At 34.0% G+C, this 23,498-nt stretch overlaps 2 protein-coding genes across 2 annotated transcripts; both read left to right on the forward strand.

Annotated features, from left to right (window-relative positions):
* The first annotated feature begins 3,603 nt into the window (after positions 1-3,603).
* Positions 3,604-6,410, forward strand: LOC132164004 (probable leucine-rich repeat receptor-like protein kinase At1g35710). The gene is made up of 2 exons (XM_059574444.1): positions 3,604-5,701; positions 6,031-6,410. The coding sequence occupies exons 1-2, from the start codon at positions 3,604-3,606 to the stop codon at positions 6,408-6,410; spliced, it is 2,478 nt and encodes an 825-aa protein (XP_059430427.1).
* Positions 6,411-19,844: 13,434 nt separating this feature from the next.
* Positions 19,845-22,796, forward strand: LOC132164100 (MDIS1-interacting receptor like kinase 2-like). The gene is made up of 2 exons (XM_059574558.1): positions 19,845-22,074; positions 22,417-22,796. Exons 1-2 carry the CDS (start codon positions 19,845-19,847, stop codon positions 22,794-22,796), a joined length of 2,610 nt encoding a protein of 869 aa, XP_059430541.1.
* The last annotated feature ends 702 nt before the right edge of the window (positions 22,797-23,498 follow it).

Consider the following 23,498-nt stretch of genomic DNA (forward strand, 5'->3'; position numbering starts at 1 on the left):
TAAATAATATTCCACACGTCTGCCCCCTCTTTATCTTTCTTATTAAACTTCACAAAATATATTGGCATCAGGGACAGACCTACCCTATATGTGGGGGTGGGAGGGAAGGAATTCGATAAAAATACTATTTCTTATATTATGGTCCCGACAAATGGCAATGACGAATCACAATTTCGCTGAAATATGTTTTGTATGTGTTCCACCACAATTTCGCTGAAATATGTTTTGTATTTTCATTTTAATGTTATTGATAGATTTTAATTTTGACAGGATCTTTCTCTGAGAAACGGCAGTGATATGCAGGGAGAAGAGCGGCGTTCTAAGATATTGGAAGGTGAAATAAGGCGGTTAAAGCATGAATATGAGAAGCTTGCCTTGTAAAAAAGTTGTGAGGTATCTGCATATATTGCTAGAATTTATGTTTACTTAAGATGCCATGTATACCAAAACTTGAAGATCATGCATAAACTAATTGTGTATAGAGTTGTGATATTGATTTTGGGCTGAACTAATTGACCCATGCACCCTTGCCACTTTCATTCTCTGAAGGATCAATATTGTTAAGAATCTTCTATCTATAATATGGAAAAGAAAAATAAGATATTAATTGGTTTAACATTAATACATCTAAATTTGCTCTTGGCAATGACTATCACCATATATCACAACTCTAAAAGAGTCCCACACTTGGAAAATGGTAATTTTCAGTAAGTTTGATTCGAATTTGAATTATTGGGCAGGCAACAACCTGGTTAACCCACAACAACCATTTTGAGAGTGAAAAATGGTCTTAAGAATCATATCAACTTTCACTTGATGTTTGAGGAATGGTCCATTAAAGGGGATATATATCCAATATCTCTTCGCTAATTAATTAACTTAAAGGCATTCCATCGGTGTCTCCTACCTTAAGTGGAGTAGTATCAAGTATCCTTTTCCCTTTACGACCATTGCTATAACCATGCATTCCATCATCCTCACAGTTCGATCTTATCATCTGCTCAAGGAAAAGGGATGATAATTGGAATTAAATAGTGTAGTGCACGGATGATTTCTATCTCCTGGGATTGGAAATTATGACTCTTTTTGCTGAAGTAATATGACATTCAATTTTGGAGAAACTTTACTTAATCAAATTAATTTTTATCCCTTTTGCAATCTCCTCCACAAAGTTAAAAAAAAAAAAAAAAACTTTTAATTTAGTGTATTAATTAAATTTTAAAAAATTTACAATCTCACCCCTCAAATTAAAGTTAAAAAAACTCTTAAATGAATCGAACTTATTCATCTAAAAATAAAATAAAATAAAGGAGAAATTTCACAAAATTTCATTGAACTTCCACGCGTTTTGACATTACTCACCATTAGAATTTTTCATTAGATGTTTTAAAAATTCTCGAAATACCATTATTTATTATTTGTTATAAAAAAATAAATAAACAATTACAAAAATTCAAGCATTGGCCATGATATATAAAATTGAATTAAATACTGCATGCGTGCTAGCTAGAGGCCTGGATTTTCCTCAAAATATTGAAACACAAGCATAGAAAGGTGTGAATTTAATTAAAGTCTTTGTTTTACTATAAAAGTGTCCCTCCTCATTCTCAAAAGATTCTCGTGACTCACGTTTGCACTCATTCTCAAAAGCGAAAGAACACAACACGTCAACACTCTTTTGTAGACTTCAGTTTTCTTTCTCTCCAATTCATGCAGATGAGAAAGTTCAATTACTGAAAAAGATTTTTTTTTTTTTTTTTTTTTTAACAAAGCAAATAAGAATAAGGTACAAGGAATAAAAAACCGAAAAAGGGTTAGGTTCCTTAACAACAAACCAAAAACAATAATATATTTTGGTATTATTGTTGGAATATGATACATTGTGGTTGGTTGGGTTTTGGTGACTTTGTTCATTTATTATTATTGATTAATCCAGGTTTTCATTTTGATAATTTTTTTTCCTTTCTAGAGTTTTAAACTATTTCTATGGAACAAATATTTAACACATTCGATCTTATAAATATGGTTCAAAATGATATTATAAATATTTTTCATTTTTAATAGCCAATGAGTTAATTGAGTGAAGAAAATAAAATTTGCTACTAACAATCTTTAAAAATCGTTTTAAATAAATTATAATGAGAAAACACGCGCATAGCACATGGTATAAGCTTGTGATGATGATGATGATGATGATGATGATGATGATGATACTTGAGGACTAATTCCAAGGGGTTGGCCTAAGTGGTGAAGGCCTTAATTTTAAGATTTGCTCCCTTCAAGTTCCAAAGTTCAACACCTCATGGGTGCAAACAATCTCATGAGGCCAGACTCCCGGCTGGTTTATTTAACCATTTCTGTGTAGACTGTAGTTTACTTTGCAGGGGTGAATTGGAAGAACTCTGCCTTAGAAAGGTTTCTGACATTAAAAATAATAATAATAATAATAACTCTTCCTGCTGGTTGGATTCTTCAACAGTCAGCCTTGACTCGAAGTGAAAGCTCGACAACGACAATTAACGGTGAAATGTTGAGGAAATTATTTGGAAGATGAGTTGGTGGAAATCATAGGCCCTCATTCCCGACATCAAAAAATAAAAATAATAATAATAATAATAATAACTCTCCCGCTGGTTGGATTCTTCAACAGTTACCCTTGACTCGAAGTGAAAGCTTCGCAGCAAGTGCCATCCAATTAATCCACCGACAACGACAATTAACGGCGAAATGTTGAGGAAATTATTTGGAAGATGAGTTGGTGGAAATCAAAGGCCCCTCATTCTCATTAAAGAGTGTGATGAAGATATATAGCAATCAATCATGCATGCACTTTAATTTCAAACACGGCAATGTTTGTTTAATGACTTGAATGCCGTTGATTAATTGTTGAATGATGGGATCCTGGTTCAGTATCTATAATCACTCTGGAAGCAGTCAATAAGAAAAATAGGTTCTACTCATGAGCATCACGTACATTCAACGTCAACAGACAATAATTCACTCCCACTCCACACGTCTGTCCCCTATATCTTTTCTTATTCAAGTTTCGTGAGTCACGAACATGACAATCAACTCTTTTCGCCATTGCCCTTATCATTACATGGCTAAAGAGATAATTGGATGACTGATTGTCATCCAATTAATCCACCGACAACGACAATTAATGTCGAAATGTTGAGTTTCCAATTTTACCTTTTAAGTTGGAGCACGCCAAGAGAACTGGTGCTGTGTTCAAATAGTATACAACAGGGGAGAACAGAGGCCGGTTCTCTACCTCCCTTGTCGTGGTGAAGATATAAAAGGAACGAAGGGACATGAAAGTTTCTCAACTTTTAAAGAGGAAGGATAAAGCTATCCAAAACAAAACAAAACAAAATTTACACATAAAATCTCTCCCTCCAAGACTAATTGTCATCCATTCCACCGACAACCACAATGGCGAAAAGTTCACTCCCGGTCCACACGTCTGCACGCCAACTCTCTGTGTCAAAAACATTCAACGTCAACACTAAATAATAATTCACTCCCAATATTCCCTCTTTATCTTTCTCATTAAACTTGACAAAATCCTCCTCATATCATTCATACACTTGGTAAACGTACATGGCACCCTCCCTTTCCATTTCCATTGTCCTCATTGCATGGGCTACCTCTATCTTCTTCTATGGAACCTATTTGGATACTCCAGCTCAATTTGTGGGGGCATCTGAACCATCAGCACTACAACTAGAAGGAAAGGCTCTGTTGGATAGTGGGTGGTGGGGAAGGGCCAAAACCAGCAATGCCTCTGGTCATTGCGAGTGGCCTGGTATTACTTGCAATGCAGGTGGAAGCGTCACAGAGATTGGAGTTGCTTTCAATTTGGGAGTGATGTCAAAACTCAACCTCTCTTCTTTTCCAAATTTAGTCCGTCTTGATCTTCACAGAACTGGACTTCAGGGGAGTATCCCAGTTGAGATAGGTAAGCTATCGAAACTCACCTACCTTGATTTGTCTTATAATAGTCTAACAGGTGCGATGCCTCTTTCACTCACAAACCTTACCCAATTAGTGGTGTTTAACGTTTCTTCTAATCAAATCACTGGACCAATCCCTGCCTCTCTTTCACTTCTAATCCATCTTACCCATGTCGTTTTGTATGAAAATCAAATCAACGGTTTCATACCATCAGAAATAGGAAAGCTAAGGAATTTGGTCATCTTATACCTACACAGTAACATGCTCACTGGTCCAATCCCTTCCACTTTGGGTAATTTAACTAATTTGGAAAACCTGATTCTTTCTTCCAATCAAATCAATGGTTCCATTCCCCCAGAAATAGGAAATATAAGGAATTTGATTTTCTTGTCACTCTGGAATAACAGCCTCAATGGCCAAATCCCTTCAACTATAGGTCATTTAACCAATTTGACATTTTTTGATCTTGGTTCCAATCAAATCGATGGTCAAATCCCTTCAACTATAGGTCATTTAACTAATTTGACAATTTTGTATCTTGATTCCAATCAAATCAATGGTTCCATTCCCCTAGAAATAAGAAACCTAAAGAATTTGTCTACTTTGTATCTTGCTTATAACAATCTCACAGGCCATATCCCTGTAGAAATAGGGACCTTGAATAGTTTGTTGACTTTGAATCTCAGTCATAACAATCTAATTGGTCATATCCCCACTCAAATCGGCAACCTTCATTCATTGAATTTTCTTGACCTTAGTCATAACTTTATGAGTGGAGAACCACCTATTGAACATGAGACTGTTGACAAGTTACAGAGCTTGGATATCAGCTACAATAATCTTACCGGCAATGTTCCCAATAATTACGTTTCTATTAAAAGAGTCAACTTGTCATACAATTCTTTGACAGGTCCGATTCCAATAGATTTTGATCAGTACCATACACCCGACACATTAATTGGCAACAAATATTTGTGTGGTGACACCATGGGTTTCCCTCCTTGCGCTCCAACTAGTAACAAATCAACTGTAACAAAAGTGAAAATTTTCGTTACGATCGCCATTTCCCTTGGATTCTTAGTTCTTGGGGGCTTTTTCCTATGTCGATGCATGGTCAAGGAAACCCAATTTGAGTCGACAGAAACAAAGAATGGAAATTTGTTCTCGATATGGAATTATGATGGACATATTGCATATGAAGATATCATTGAAGCAACCGAGGATTTTGATCTAAAATATTGTATTGGAACTGGTGGTTACGGTAGCGTTTACAAAGCAAAATTGCCTGGTGGAAAAGTGATTGCCTTGAAGAAACTTCACCGGTTGGAGGCTGAGAACCCGACTTTTGATATGAGTTTTAGAAATGAGGTAAAAGTGTTAACAGAGATTCGTCATCGAAACATCATAAAACTTCATGGGTTCTGTTTGCATAAGCGATGCATGTTTTTGGTTTACGAGTACATGGAAAGGGGAAGCCTATTTTGTATCCTAAATAGCGATGTTGAAGCTATGGAATTGGATTGGAGCAAGAGAGTAAACATCATCAAAGGCACTGCCCACGCTTTATCTTACCTGCATCGTGAATGCATTCCAGCAATTGTTCATCGAGATATAACAAGCAACAATATTCTATTGAACAATAAACTCGAGGCTGTTGTCTCTGACTTTGGCACAGCTAAGCTTCTTGATCCTGATTCGTCCAATCAAACGTTAGTTGTTGGCACTTACGGTTACGTTGCCCCAGGTGAACTAATATCTTTTTTTACTATAAGTTATAGCTTTATACATTTATTTATTCATTAAGTGCGGCCTATTGTTCTAAAAGGTATATTTAGCCACATACAACAAATGGATTTCCCAATATTTGTTACCTTGTAATTTACTGATTCATGCATGATTGCAAACAACCACTTTCACTATAGAATGCAATGACAAGTTTTGACCAACTTCTTTGCATTCAAAATATACAAAAGAAAAAAAAGGAAAAAGAACAAAATTAAAAGAAACTCTTTTTCATTTTTAATTTTTCTTGTTTTCTTATAATTTTGTTTTTCTTGTTTTTTATATATGCAGAGTTGGCATATACCATGAAAGTTACTGAAAAGTGCGATGTTTATAGCTTTGGAGTTGTGGCACTTGAAATATTAATGGGAAAACATCCAATGGAATTTATGACTTCATTATCCTCAACTTCTTCTCAGAATATGATGTTATATGAAATATTAGACCAACGTTTGCCACCTCCCAATCATCTGGTTGCACAAGATATTTTCCTCATTGCTACAATAGCATTTGCATGCATACACACCAAACCAAAGTCTCGGCCTACAATGCAATGCGTGACTCAAGAATTTCTTTCTCCAAAGAAATCAATAGCCAAGCCTTTACATGCAGTTTCACTAAGGCAGCTAAGGAACCAAGAAATGCATATGGTTGCATGCATGAGGGAATGAAACTCAATTATGAAGTGTTTGTTGCTAGGCTGAGTATCATACGGTTTGCAGAACTTATACATTTACAATAAATGTTGTGTATGTCAATTATAAAGCCATTAATTATGTGTCTAGCGTATGTATATTGTATATATGAAATTTTAGTTTTTTTGGTTTATCTCATAATTCTTGTTTTGTATCATGTTTTATGGTCTAGAGTATTATGGAGACTATGATGCATTGTTTAACACAAGTGTATTTGCTACTCTTGTTTACCACTCTATTCATTTGTATTAGATTTGATTCATGGGTATCTTTTTCATTAGATAATGTATTTGTTAGCATCAGTTTTATTCAGGATTCTAAAAAAATATGGTATGCTGACTTAGGAGCCAAGTCTACTGTCTTGAGCTTAACACCTCCCGCAACTGTGCAGAGTATTATTTGGAGAGAAAGGCATAACGAAATGGTATACAACAAAATGTTTTCAAGACCATAAATGTTATCTAGACAGAGTTAATGTTAGTCATAAATGATTTGCAAAGTTTCAAAAAAACACATTTACTCGGAAACAAATTGACTAGCTGATGCTATATATGGCTAGTATAGGACATGCTGCTGTTAGATATCAGTTTTAGAATGACTGGTTTGCTTTTAGAAATAGGTAGGATTTTGAGAGAAGATATCATTCTGCCAAGTACTATTTTTTTTTAAAAAAAAAAAATTAATGTTTCTTTTTCTAGCCAAAAAAATGAAATTGAAAATAGATAAGAAATCAGGAAACTGAGGAAAGAGATAAACCGATTAATACTCCAATGAAGTCACTTACACAGCCACACACCCAAAATTGGAAAAAAAAAAAAAAAATCAGTTTTTCTTTTCTATTATTCATTACAACATTCTAATACATCCAATCAGTTCTGAAACCAACAGCACTGTCATTTCCAATCGGTGCTTGTAACTTACCAAAGGAAAAATGAAGAAGAAGAAGAAGAAAAGAGAAGTGGAAACGAAATATATATATATATATCTCCGAACTCTACAAGAGTCCCACTTGGAAAACGTTAATTTTAAGTAAGTTCAATTCGAATTTGAATTATTGGGAAGGCAACAACCTGCTTAACCCAGAAAAATCATCTTGGCCTTGTTTGGAAGCAGTTTTGTCTATTTTATGAAATGTTTTTGGTTTCAAACCAAACTCCAATGCAAAACCATCTTGGGACTAATTTTGAGTAATGTGAAAAAATTCAGATAGAAATGTTTACAAAACTTGCATTCAAACGGTTTCAATTTTGTGAGAACTTGGGGATAATCATTGGCAATTAATAACCCTAACCATTCTTAAATGATGATGCACAAAATTTGATGTTGTTATTCTTTTTTTCCCCAATAGCCGACAATCTACTGATATGGCTTTGTTATTAATTTTTTTTTTTTTTAAAATCAATTGTTGGTTCTCTACATCATATATATATATATATATATATATATAAAATCTTCTACATAGGTAATGTCCATTCGATTAGTAATGTGCATTCCCATAGAATTGCCACATTGGCATGATCCCTTTTTTTTTTTTTTTTTTTTTAGAATTTTTAAAATTTAATAAAAACTTCACATTTTTCCCATAAAAGTCTAAGTGGCAAGATATCACATTATATTTTTTGTGGAGGAAAAAAGACAAAAAAAAAAAAAAAAAAAAAAAAGATGACGTGGCATCTTGCCACTTGGACTTTTATAGACAAAATATGGAGCTTTTATTAGATTCTAGCATATCTCTTTTTTTAAAAGGTTAAACCGGTTTTTTAAAGCATAAATTTTGAACCGATTTTTTAAGAGTGAACCGATCATTAAATTAGTTTAATTAAGAGCTTAATTATATTTCAATAATTTTCCTTATATGTGATTTTATTATGTTCAAAAATTTAATGTACTATAATATTTTCTCATAATTTATTACTTTCCAAAATATATAAAGACAACATTTATAATTTAAAAACATACTACATTAATTAACAACTCATAATCGGCCATATATGTTTTTCCAATAGATATCATGCTAAAAATATTAAATATTCATACTAATTTTTTATATTATAATTCATGTATGTTTCTTACTTTTTTATTTTTTATACTTTTCATTTTAAATCATATATACTTATACAAACAAAGAATTAAACATGTTTTAGTTTATATAAATTAAACTAAATCCAATGGGCTTATGTTTTAATTCTTCTGTGTGTGATTGTATCATTAAGTACATGTTCAGTACACTTAAAAAAAAAGGTGCATGTTCAATAATGTACTGGTGTATAACCTTTAGTACGTCTTTTCGTTAAAAGAGGTATGATAGATTTTTTCACATGAAAAGTAAGATGAGAATTCCTTTAAAATTTAAAATTAAATTATAAAAAAAAAATAAAAATTCAGCACATAGCGCAGGTCATGTGCTAGTTCATATAATTACTGATACATGTAATGGATGTTTTTTTTTTTTTTGATAATAACGGGTATTACAAATTACAAATTTAAAGTTAATACATCCCAACTACAATCCTTGTTAATTTAACATAGAAGGCAGTGTCCATAGGATAAACTACTCACTGCAACTCAAAATACATAGTGTGACATCATGCTCATTCAAAATAACAAATTTTTGGATTTTGCTAACTAATTTGCAACACCTCAACCAAGCATGATGAAAATGATATGGATTAACATCAAGAATCCTAAAATAACATGTTTGTAGTAATAATTTTCTTAAAATTCTCTTCATCCTCAGCTAAAGATCATGACAATTGACAACCTCGTAAAGAAAAAACCACATGTGCTGGCCATTTCCATTTTCATACAACTTAAGAACATTTTATTGAAATCACACTCTCTGTGCCTCTAATATCTCAGTACTCACACCCAGATTTGATGCAAACGCAAAATATGATGCAAAAGATGATGATGAGGTAATTACTTACAGTTACAGTGCTAGACGGGTTGCCTTCCAAAACCGCGGCTCTTAAAATCGTACAGTGACATTACCCACGTAAACATCCTAAAATGACAGTTTTTTTACTATTATATTACAAAATATAAGCAATTATGTAATGACAATAAAATAATCCACGCAATTGATAACAAAGGAATACCACATCAGATAGTAAGTCTGAAATTACATCACAGTCTCCTTACAACAAAAGTCCAAAATATAATAGCGTTATACCAAATACTTTAACTCGTTATCATGGTTATGCATGGATAGAGACAAAACAACAGTTTCTGTAATGAAAGTACAAACTGTTGAAAACAAATCCAGCATATCCCTCAACACCAAACATACATAATGGTGTTCCGAACAGACACACAAACAACTATTTAAACAAGCATATAGGTGTTAGGTAATGAGCTAGGGATGAAGGATGCTATCCCACATCAGCTGGGCAATTGTATCCCTAGTGTTGGCCATTGCCATGGAGGAAGCTTCAGAAAAGTCAAATGCATGGCCGTACTCCAGGCCATCACCATCAAGTGGTTCAACAGGAGGGGCATGCGCAAAGAATGCATCGTCACGATCAGCCAAGCGAATATAGTTATGCAAGGTAACACATGCGTTCACAAGAATTGGTTGGCGTGCAACTTTATACTTTGGCATTTCAGTTAGCACATGGAATCGAGATTTCAAAACACCAAAACATCGTTCAATCACCATTCTTAAAGATGAGTGTCGGTAATTGAACAGTTCCTTAAAGCCAACTGGGTCCCCGGAGTTGCGGAACTGTTGAAGATGATACCTCTCGCCCCTATAAGGTGGAAGGTAACCATTGGAGCACGGAAACCCAGAGTCAACAAGATAATAGAAACCTACGCGAAACATTCAAAAGATGATGGATTATAATTGCTGCAATAAAATAGAGTTAAAAGTTATGGTCAATATTGAAATAACGCATGCGTACCATCAGGGGGTATTGGGAACTTATTTTCAGACCGGGTCACTGCATCATAAAACACGCGCGAGTCATTTGCTGTGCCCTCCCATCCAGTGTACAAAAAAGTGAAAAGCATATCGAAATCACATGCGGCAATAACATTCTGAGATATGTATGCCTTGCGCCCCCTAAACGCACTTTGACTCGCCATCGGAACCCAAGCACTAACATGAGTACCATCAATTGCACCAATGCATTGCTACCAAGAAAAAATGAAATGGGTTAGCATTAATGACAACTATTATGAAATGGATGGAAAAAGCATTGAGAACTTTAGGAAAGTATATACACCTCAAACCAGGGGTAGTACTTCGGATTAGCAGCAATGTATGGGTGTACACCACCATGGTGGGTTGGCCTTATGATTGTTTGGCCTAAGTGACAGAGAGCTCGCATTACCATTTTGAAATGACGGGAAATTCTTTTTGGAACTCGTACAACGTTCAACCATTGTGTTACCGTTGCACCATAATTTGGGGTTGCCTTATCATGTTTTAGTGCTCCTTCACATTTTTTTAAAGAGCAAAATCTACGACAGTTCAGAATTATCTGTAGGAGTTACAGCTATTTCAGGAAATATTTCTTATATATGCATCAATTTGATGACAGATTTTGGAAAAAGTACGATGATCAGTTGCATTCCCTTGAACTTGAATAAGATTTATCTTTGATTTACTTGTCAAGTACTAAGCACTCAAAGTAATTCTCTCTTCCCATTCACAAGGGGCCTCTTTTAATTTCTAATAGCAATTATTTCTTTCTCAGGTTAATATAACTTGAACAAACTATATCAATCATTAAAACTGCAAAGATGGTCTCAGATGGCTTTTCATCATCCTTATCATAATCTTACACCTTTCTTTTCTCTACAAAGTCCTTAAGTTGATGACTATTTGACTGATCATTGGTTAAGTAAGAAATCTGTGCGATCATTATACTGATCTTATGGTTTTTCAAGAAAAGCTAAATTAGATTATTAGATGAATGACTCCAACTAATATATAATGTATTGATATGGCTACCGGTAATTCTTGTGGAAATAATGAAAAAGAAAAATATGACATGAATTGGTTTAGCATTAATAACTTAATTTTCTCTTGGCAACAATTATCACCGTGTGTGTGTGTATATATATATATCAAAACTCTACAAGAGTCCCACTTGGAAAACAGTAATTTTAAGTAAGTTTAATTCGAATTTCAATTATTGGGCAGGCAACAACCTGCTTGGCCAAGAAAAATCATATTGGTAGTGACAAATTGTTTTAAGAATCATATCAACTTTCTCTTGATGTTTGAGGAATGGTGCATCAAAGGATATATATCCATCTCTTAGCTAATCCACATGCAATTCCGTTCTCAAAGTTTGAAAACTTTCAATTTAGTGTATTAAACTTTAAAAAATTTACAATCTCATCCCTCATCAAAGTAAAAAAACTTTTAATTTAATATATCAAACTTTAAAAAATTTGCAATCTCAACCATTTGTTAGGATTTTCTATTAAATTCTCATAGAGTGGTGAGAAATTCTCAAAATATCACAGTATTTTTTAAAAATTCATTTGTAATTTAAGCGTAAATTTATAAATTTATCAAGTTTACAAAGATATAATGGTTCTTTCACCATTTAGCTCCTCCTCCCTTCTCTGCTTTCCATTCCCACTAAATCATAAATATTACCTTATTCTATGCGATTCCCTCATCTTCCTATAATCTTTTGGCTCTGCATAGCTGTGGCAGCAACGCAAGAAAACATGATCTGATCTCCTGCAACATTCACGAATAAAGCAACGTAGTTACATAGAAGATAATTAAGCCTCTTACAACACACGCAGATAGCAGGGATAACTAATGGAGCACTAGACCATCTAATTTAACCCTAAACCATAGCGAGAGGGTGAGATTGTAAATTTTTTAAAGTTTGATACATTAAATTTATAGTTTTTGAACATTAAGAGGGAGGTTACAAAAGTGATGAAAATTGAATGTCATATGACTTCAGCGCTAGTTGTGATACTGGAGCACTGCATGACGTGTCGTGACGAAGACGTCCATAGTTTAAGAGGAGTTTGTACACTACAAAAAAAAAAAAAGGCGTTAAATGCTTTTTTTATTTTTAATTTTTAATGCCGTTTAATGCTACAGAAACATCACTAAAATGACTTTTGAATAATGCCCTTCTGTATAGAAATTAATTTTTTGACGTTCACAACGCAAACAACATTAATTTATGCCGTTTGAACAGTAAACGATATTAAATTTTATGACATTAACTGTTCAAACGTCATTAAATTATTTTATATATTTAATTTTTTCAATTATTAATTCATTTTTTTAATAACGTCCACGTGCCGGCACCAGTGTCCACGAGTTTGTTCGGCCGGCGTCCTCTATTTGATGCCGGTCAAGGGCGAGGTTGGCATTGGCAACATCATCGAGGTTGTCCGGTGGATCTGCAAAAAAAAAAAAAAATAAATAAAAAATAAGAGAGGAAAAAGAAGGTTAAAGAGGAAAGAAGAAGAAGAAAGAGTGCCCATGGATCTCTTTACGTAACACGCGTGCGCGTGCGCGTGCACACATATAGAGAAACTATATACCTCTATGCATGTATTTATTTATTGGAAAAATTACAGTTTACCCCCTTAAAGTTGACAGTGTTTTTCAATTTGAACATCAAAGTTTCAATTTTTGCAATTCACCTCCCCAAAGTTCTAAATTTTTGCAATTTGACCAATTGTATCCAAAACTTCCCATATTGCCCCTAAATTTTTTTTTAATTTTATTTTTTATAAAAAATTTTAAAAAAAAAAAATTCAGGGTGGCCGTAGCCACCCCTTTGCCTATCTAGCTATTTTTGCAGCCCCAATTTTTTTTTCTTTTTTTCATAAAAAAAAAAATCAGGGGCAATATGGGAATTTTGGGATAATATTGGTCGAATTGGAACTTTGTGGGGGTGGATTGCAAAAATTGAAACTTTGATGTTCGAATTGAAAAACGCTGTCAACTTTAGGAGGATAAATTGTAATTTTTCCTTATTTATTTACATAGTTTGGGTCCCCCACCCAAAAAATCATGGTTCTGCCCCTCTTTGGCATCTTATTCAAGAAAGTTAAATAATGTGATATCATTTGTACTATTAGATGCAACAATATTTAATTCAGACTATAGAATGACTCTTCTTTGATTAAAGTGAAATGAAGAGAATTCTTGCTGTGTGTATTATGAGTGCACCATTTGATAATAATAATAATAATAAGAACTCTCCAGCTAGTTGGATTCTTCAACAGTTAGGCTTGGCTCGAAGTGCAAGCTTCACAGTAAGTGTCATCCAATTAATCCACCGACAACGACAATGGCGAAATGTTGATGAAATTATTTGGAAGATGATTTTGTGGAAATCTAAGGCCCGTCATTAAAGCTAGTGATGGACATATATAGCAATCAATCAATCATTTTCTTTAATTTCAAACACGGCAATGTTTGTTTAATTACTAGAATGCCGTTGATTAAGCGTTGAATGATGGGATCTGGCCATTAAATTTCAGTATCTATAATCACCCATGGAAGCAGTCAATAAGAAAAATAGCTGGAATATAATTATGGGATAAAATAGCATTATATACTGCGTGCTTAAGGCCTTGGATTTTCCTCAAAATTTTCAATAAGAGAATAATGAATCTTCATTTTAATGAATTTTTGTAAAGACATAAGAAGGACTCCAACCCAAATATTCCTGCCATGAGAAAGTTCAACACCTTACTAGTCATGAACATGACATATATTCAACGTTAACACAAAATAATTGGTTTGCCCAATCCACACGCCTGGAACAGACCAATCTTTCATATGGAAGTTTCAAGCTTCACTCCCAGTCCACACGCCTGACCCTCAATCTCTCATATTGAAGTTTCGCGAGTCATGAACATACCAATCAACTCTTTTGCCATTGCATTTATTACGTGGCTAAAGAGATAAGGCATTAGTTAGGCTAATAATTATGAGAATTTTTTTATTAGTACTTTGTATTTTATTATCTTATTACCATAATACTAACAGTTAACTGCTATTTAAGCAAACCTGACAATATAACTCATTTGCTCAGCATTTCATTTCGGTGAATTTTCCACTTTACAACTTGTCAACCTACTAACTGCTTATGTTCATGACTTTAAAATAAGTTATTATGAAACCGGTTTATATAATGCTTTAACAACAGTTTATAACCTTCAATTATTAAACGTGGGTTGTTGTTTACAATTCTGAAATGTGTTGTCTCAGTCAATATGTTGTCGTGGCATATATATTCCAAAAATATGTTCCACCACAACTAATCCCGATGAAATTGTATTTTTATTTTAATGTTATTGATAGCTTTTAATTTTCACGTACAGCATCTTTCTTTGAGAAACGGAATTAGAAGGTGAAATAAGGAGGTGAAAGCATGAATATGAGAAGCTTGCCTTGGAAAAGAGTTGTGACGTATCTGCATATAATGCTGGGAGAGAAGAAATTCGTCGGGAAATTGGAAATCTGTATATATAAAATTATGGAAAATGATTACACCGGTAAATTAGGGAGCATATGTATCAAACTTATTCATCTACAAATAAAATAAAATAAAATAAATAAAAAATTTCATGTTTACTGAACTTCTACGCGTTTTGACATTACTTTCCATTAGAATTTTCCGTTACATCTTTTAAAAATTCTCAAAACACCATTATTTTTTATTATAAAAAAATAAATAAAAATTTACAAAAAATCAAGCCTTGGTCGGCCAGGATTTATAAAATTGCATTATATACTGCATGCAGGCGTGCTAGAGGCCTGGATTCTCCGCAAAATATTCAATATATATGAGACACGAGCATATATAGAAAGGAGTGGATTTAATTAAAGTCTTTGTTTTACTATAAAAGTGTCCCTCCACCAACTCTTCAATCTCATTCTCCAAAGATTCTCGTGACTCACGTTAGCACTCATTCTCAAAAAGAGAAAGAACACAACACGTACGTCAACACTCTTTTGTTGACGGTAACAATTTTCGGCGCTAAATTGCTAAAGAACTAAATATTCTTTATTGAATGTACGTAGGAATATTATTTTATAATTTAGGTTTATCCTTAATTTTGATCTTGTATTAAAAATGAAGGAGGCCTAACTACTCCCTAAATTAAATTAAGCCTCTTACAACACACGCAGATAGCAGGGATAACTAACGGAGCACTAAACCATCTAATTTAACCCTAAACCATAACGAGTGGGTGAGATTGCAATTTTTTTAAAGTTTGATACATTAAATTGATAGTTTTTGAACAATAAGAAGGAGATTACAAAAGTGATGAAAATTGAATGTCATATGACTTCAGGGCTAATTGTGAAACTGGAACACTGCATGACATGTCCTGAAGGGGACGTCCGGAGTTTAAGATGAGTTTGTACACTACTAAAAAAAAGGGCATTAAATGCTTTTTTTTTTTTTAAATTTTTTTTTTTTAATGTCGCTTATTGCTACAGAAACATCACTAAACAGGTAATGACTTTTGAATAATGCCCTTCCGTATAGAAATTAATTTTTTGACGTTTACAACGCAAACGACATTAATTTATGCCGTTTGAACAGTAAATGATATTAAATTTTATGACATTCACTATTCAAACGTCATTAAATTATTTTATATATTCAATTTTTTTAATTATTAATTCATTTTTTAATAACGTCCACGTGCCAGCGCCGACGTCGACGAGTTTGCTGGGCCGGCGTCCCCTGTTTGACGCCAGTCAAGGGCGAGGTCGGCATTGGCAACATCGTTGAGGCTGTCCGGTGGATCTGCAAAAACAATAAATAAATAAATAAGAGATGAAAAAAAAGGTTAAAGAGGAATGAAGAAGAAGAAATAGTGCCCATGGATCTCTTTAAGTAACGCGTGTGCGCCTGCACACACATATAGAAAAATTATATACCTCTATGCATGTATTTATTTATTTACATAGTTCGGGTCTTCCACCCAAAAAATCATGATTCTGCCCCTCTTTGGCATCTTATTCAAAAAAGTTAAATAATGTGATATCCTTTTTTTTTTTCTTTTTTTTTTTTTTTTTGAGATATAAATAATGTGATATCATTTATGCTATAAGATGCAACAATATTTAATTCAGACTATAAAATGACTCTTATTTGTTTAAAGTGAAATGAAGAGAATTCATGTGGTGTGTATTATGAGTGCACCATTTGATGATAATAATAATAATAATAATAATAATAAGAACTCTCCAACTAGTTGGATTCTTCAACAATTAGGCTTGAAGTGCAAGCTTCACAGTAAGTGTCATCCAATTAATCCACCGACAACGACAATGGCGAAATGTTGAGGAAATTATTTGGAAGATGATTTTGTGGAAATCTAAGGCCCCTCATTAAAGCTAGTGATGAAGATATATAGCAATCAATCAATCATTTACTTTAATTTCAAACACGGCAATGTTTGTTTAATTACTTGAATGCCGTTGATTAAGTGTTGAATGATGGGATCCTGGCCATTAAATTTCAGTATCTATAATCACCCACGGAAGCAGTCAATAAGAAAAATAGTAGGAGCACGCCAAGAGAACTGGTGCTCTGTTCAAATAGTATAGAACAGGGGAGAACAGAGGCCGGTTCTCTACCTCCCATGTTGTGCTGAAGATATGCACTCCAACCCGAAGACATAAAAAGGAACGAAGGGACATGAAAGTTTCTCAACTTTGAAAGAGGAAGGATAAAGCAGTCCAAAACAAAACCAAATTTACACATAAAAACTCTCCCGCTAAGACTAATTGTCATCCATTTCACCGACAACGACAATGGCGAAATGTTCACTCCCGGTCCACACGTCTGCACGCCCAGTCTCTGTGTCTGTCGACCCTCCTTTATATTAAAAGAGAAACAAGACATGTGTAATTACTAGTCAAAAACATTCAACGTCAACGCTAAATAATATTCCACACGTCTGCCCCCTCTTTATCTTTCTTATTAAACTTCACAAAATATATTGGCATCAGGGACAGACCTACCCTATATGTGGGGGTGGGAGGGAAGGAATTTGATAAAAATATTATTTCTTATATTATAGCCCCGACAAATGGCAATGACGAATCACAATTTCGCTGAAATATGTTTTGTATTTTCATTTTAATTAGATTTTAATTTTCACAGGATCTTTTTCTGAGAAACGGCAGTTATATGCAGGGAGAAGAGCGGCGTTCTAAGATATTGGAAGGTGAAATAAGGCGGTTAAAGCATGAATATGAGAAGCTTGCCTTGGAAAAAAGTTGTGAGGTATCTGCATATATTGCTGGAATTTATGTTTACTGAAGATGCCATATATATCAAAACTAGAAGATCATAAATGCTATTTGGTTAATAATAGATAAAGCAAGACCAAGATAAAATTGTGTATAGACTTGTGATATTGATTTTGGGTTGAACTAATTGACCCATGCACCCTTGCCACTTTCATTCTCTGAAGGATCAATATTGTTAAGAATCTTCTATCTATAATATGGAAAAGAAAAATAAGATATGAATTGGTTTAACATTAATAACATCTAAATTTGCTCTTGGCAATGACTATCACCATATATCAGAACTCTTGGAAAACGGTAATTTTCAGTAAGTTTGATTCGAATTTGAATTATTGGGCAGGCAACAATCTGCTTAACCCACAACAACCATTTTGAGAGTGAAAAATTGTCTTAAGAATCATATCAACTTTCACTTGATGTTTGAGGAATGGTCCATTAAAGGATATATATATATATCCAATATCTCTTCGCTAATTAATTAACTTAAAAGGCATCCGATCGGTGGCTCCTACCTTAAGTGGAGTAGTATCAAGTATCCTTTTCCCTTTACGATCATTGGTATCTTATCATCAGCTCAAGGAAACTGGATGATAATTGGAATTAAATAGTGCAGTGCACGGATGATTTCTATCTCCTGGGATTGGAAATTATGAGAACTCTTTTTGCTAAAGTAATATGACATTCAATTTTCGGGAAAATTTACTTAATTCATGTTAACTTTGATCCCTTTTGCAATCCCCTTCTCAAAGTTAAGATTTTTTTAATTTAGTATATCAAATTTTAAAAAATTTACAATCTCACCCCTCCTCAAATTAAAGTTAAAAAAATCTTAATTTAATATATTAAACTTATTCATCCAAAAATAAAATAAAATAACGGAGAAATTTATCAAAATCCCACTGAACTTCCACGCGTTTTGACATTACCCTCCATTAAGATTTTTCGCTACATCTTTTAAAAATTCTGAAAATATCATTATTTATTTTTTGTTATAAAAAAATAAATAAATAATTACAAAAATTCAAGCATTGTCCAGGATAAAATTGCATTTTATAAAATTGCACAAAATGCCAATGAAATTTGGAAGAATGAGGTGAGTTACGATATTAAGATAAAAGTGGGAATTTAAAAGTCTCTCTCTTTTACTATAAAAGTGTCCCTCCTCCAACGCATCAATCTCATTCTCAAAAGAGAGAGAACACAACACGTGAACACTCTTAATTTTGATTTTTGTATTAAAAATGAAGGAGGCCTAACTACTCCCTAAAAGTAGCTAGAAAGTGCAGTTTGTTTATGATTACTGGTGGTTAATTATGACGTACACCAACGTATATATATATATATATATATAATGAAAATAATTAGATTAAATTCCTAATGAAATTGCATGGGTAATTGTTGCATTATGAAGCCACTAATTGTATTAATTAAGAAGCCTCAATTTTACCTAGACGTTGGAGCACGCACGCCAAGAGTGATTGTCATCCAATTAATCTACCGACAACGACAATTAATGGCGAAATGTTGACAATTATTTGGAAGATGATTTTTGTGGAAATCTAAGGCCCCTCATTAAAGCTAGTGATAATGGACATATATATATATATATATATATATATATAGCAATCAATCATCTACTTTAATATATTTCAAACACGTACGGCAATGTTCTAATTACTTGAATGCCGTTGATGATGTGGGCCGGTGTTGGCAATTACGCTCACATCAAGTTCTGTTGAATGATCGGATCATGGCCATTCAATTTCAGTATCTATAATCACCCATGGAAGCAGTGAGTGAATAAGCATTAATTTATGCTCTTTTCGATCTGTTGTAATTAAAGACGAATGTAAAGACTTTAGTTTTCTTTCTCTCTAATTCATGCAGATGAGAATTGTCAAATTAAATAGTATAGAACACGGGAGAATTGTCATCCACTCCCGGTCCACACGTCTGCACGCCATGTCGACCCTCCTTTATATTAAAAGAGAAAGAATTAAGACATGTAATTACTAGTCAAAAACATTCAAAGTCAACACTAAATAATTCACTCCCATTAATATTCCTTCTTTATCTTTCTTATTAAACTTTACAAAATCCTCATCATATCATTCATACACTTGTAAACAAACATGGCACCCTCCCTTCCCATTGCCATGGTCCTCCTTGCATGGTCTACCTCTATCTTGTTCTGTGGAACCTATTTGGATCCTGCAACTCCATTTGTGAGAGCATCTGAACCATCAGCACTACAACTAGAAGCAAAGGCTTTGCTGAAGAGTGGGTGGTGGAAAAGCGCCAACACCAACAATGTCTCAAGTGGTTGCAAGTGGCCTGGTATTACTTGCAATGCTGGTGGAAGCGTCACAGAGATTAGAGTTGCTTACTATTTGGGAGAGATGTCAAAACTCAACCTCTCTTTCTTTCCAAATTTAGTCCGCCTTGATCTTCACAAAGCTGGACTTCAGGGGAGTATCTCAGTTGAGATAGGTACTCTATCGAAACTCACCTACCTTGATCTGTCCCATAATAATTTGAAAGGTGAGTTGCCTCTTTCGCTCACAAACCTTGCCCAATTAGTGGTGTTTAACGTTTCTTATAATCAAATCACTGGACCAATCCCTGCTTCTCTTTCGCTTTTAATCCATCTCTCCCATTTTGTTTTGTATACCAATCAAATCAATGGTTTCATACCATTAGAAATAGAAAAGCTGAGCAATTTGTCCATATTAGACCTAGGTGGTAACATGCTCACTGGTCCAATCCCTTCCACTTTGGGTAATTTAACTAATTTGAAATATTTGTATCTTGATTCCAATCAAATCAATGATTCCATTCCCCCAGAAATAGGAAACCTGAAGAATTTGATTTACTTGTTACTCACGAATAATAGCCTTAATGGTCAAATCCCTTCAACTATAGGTCATTTAACCAATTTGAAAGGATTGAATCTAGATTCCAATCAAATCAATGGTCAAATCCCATCAACTATAGGTCACTTAACCAATTTGGAATATTTGTCTCTTTATTCCAATCAAATCAATGGTCAAATCCCTTCAACTATAGGTCACTTAACCAATTTGGAAGATTTGTTTCTTTATTCCAATCAAATCAATGGTTCCATTCCTCGTGAAATCGGAAACCTGAAGAATTTGATTTACTTGGACCTCAGCAATAATAGTCTCAATGGTCAAATCCCTTCAACTATAGGTCATTCGACTAATTTGTCATATTTGTCCCTTAGTCAAAATCAAATTAAGGGTTCCATCCCAATAGAAATAGGGAACTTGAAGAGTTTGTCCTTTCTGAATCTTGCTCATAACAATCTAATTGGTCATATCCCCACTCAAATCGGCAACCTTCATTCATTGAATTCTCTTAACCTTAGTCATAACTTTATCAGTGGAGAACCACCTGTTGAACTTGGGACTATTGACAAGTTACTGTTCTTGGATATCAGCTACAATAATCTTACCGGCAATGTTCCCAATAGTTACATTTCCATTAAAAGCGTCAACTTGTCATACAATTATTTGACAGGTCCGGTTCCAACAGGGTTTGATCGGAACCATACACGCCACACATTAATTGGCAACAAATATTTGTGCGGTGACACCATGGGTTTCCCTCCTTGTAAGAACTCAATTGTAACAAAAGTGAAAATTTTCGTTGCAATCGCCATTCCCCTTGGATTCTTAGTTCTTGGGGGCTTTCTCATGTGTCGATGCATGGTCAAGGAAACCCAATTTGAGTCAATAGAAACAAAGAATGGAAATTTGTTCTCGATATGGAATTATGATGGACAAATTGCATATGAAGACATCATTGAAGCAACCGAGGATTTTGATCTAAAATATTGTATTGGAACTGGTGGTTACGGTAGCGTTTACAAAGCAAAATTGCCTGGTGGAAAAGTGATTGCCTTGAAGAGACTTCATCGGCTGGAGGCTGAGAACCCGACTTTTGATATGAGTTTTAGAAATGAGGTAAAAGTGTTAACAGAGATTCGTCATCGAAACATCATAAAACTTCATGGATTTTGTTTGCATAAGCGATGCATGTTTTTGGTTTACGAGTACATGGAAAGGGGAAGCCTATTTTGTATTTTAAATAGCGATGTTGAAGCTATGGAATTGGATTGGAGCAAGAGAGTAAACATCATCAAAGGCACTGCCCACGCTTTATCTTACCTGCATCATGATTGCATTCCAGCAATTGTTCATCGAGATATAACAAGCAACAATATTCTATTGAACAATAAACTAGAGGCTTTTGTCTCTGACTTTGGCACAGCTAAGCTTCTTGATCCTGATTCGTCCAATCAAACGTTAGTTGCCGGCACTTACGGTTACATTGCCCCAGGTGAACTAATATCTTTTTTTATTATAAGTTATATCTTTATACATTTATTTATTCATTAAGTGTGGCCTATTGTTCTAAAAGGTATATTTAGCCACATACAACAAATGTATTTCCCAATATTTGTGCCAGTAGGGTTACCTTGTAATTTACTGATTCATGCATGATCGCAAACAACCAGTTTCACTATAGAATGCAATGACAAGTTTTGATCAACTTCTTTGCGTTCAAAATATACAAAAGAAAAAAAAAAGGAGAAAGAACAAAATTAAAAGAAACTCTTTTTTGTTTTCAATTTTTCTTGTTTTCTTATAATTTTGTTTTTCTTGTTTTATATATATGCAGAGTTGGCCTATACCATGAAAGTTACTGAAAAGTGCGATGTTTATAGCTTTGGAGTTGTGGCACTTGAAATATTAATGGGAATACATCCAACAGAATTTATGACTTCATTATCCTCAACTTCTTCTCAGAATATGATGTTACATGAAATATTAGACCAACGTTTGCCACCTCCCAATCATCTGGTTGCACAAGATATTTTCCTCATTGCTACAATAGCATTTGCATGCATACACACCAAACCAAAGTCTCGGCCTACAATGCAATGCGTGACTCAAGAATTTCTTTCTCCAATGAAATCAATAGCCAAGCCTTTACATGCAGTTTCACTAAGGCAGCTAAGGAACCAAGAAATGCATATGGTTGCATGCATGAGGGAATGAAACTCAATTATGAAGTGTTTGTTGCTAGGCTAATTATCATACGGTTTGCAGAACTTATACATTTACAATAAATGTTGTGTATGTCAATTATAAAGCCATTAATTATGTGTCTAGCGTATGTATATTGTATATATGAAATTTTAGTTTTTCTGTTTATCCAATAATTCTTGTTTTGTATCATCTTTTATGGTCTAGAGTGTTATGGAGACTATGATGCATATATTGTTTAACACAAGTGTATTTGCTACTCTTGTTTACCACTCTATTCATTTGTATTAGATTTGATTCATGGGTATCTTTTTCATTAGATAATGTATTTGTTAGCATAAGTTTTATTCAGGATTCTAAAAAAATATGGTATGTTGACTTAGGAGCCGATCGAGTCTACTGTCTTTAGCTTAACACCCCCGGCAACTATCCAGATCGAGTATTCTCTGGAGACAAAGGCATAACCAAATGGTACACAACAAAATGTTTTCAATACCATAAATGGTTTATCTGGAGACAGACTTTCATATTCTCGGCATTTGGTTCGGCTATAATGTTAGTTTTGGGTTTCTAGGGCTAATTTTCAAGTGAAGGCTTGGTTTTAGGTTAAGCTACTCCCTTGAGGGTTAAAAATGATTTTCTATGCTCAAGGGCAGAGGTTGGACTTGGGATGATAAACTCTCAATGCATCACAATAAGATTCCTGATTCTTGT

This window comes from Corylus avellana, chromosome ca1, assembly GCF_901000735.1.
Source record: "Corylus avellana chromosome ca1, CavTom2PMs-1.0".
Classification (NCBI taxonomy): domain Eukaryota; kingdom Viridiplantae; phylum Streptophyta; class Magnoliopsida; order Fagales; family Betulaceae; genus Corylus; species Corylus avellana.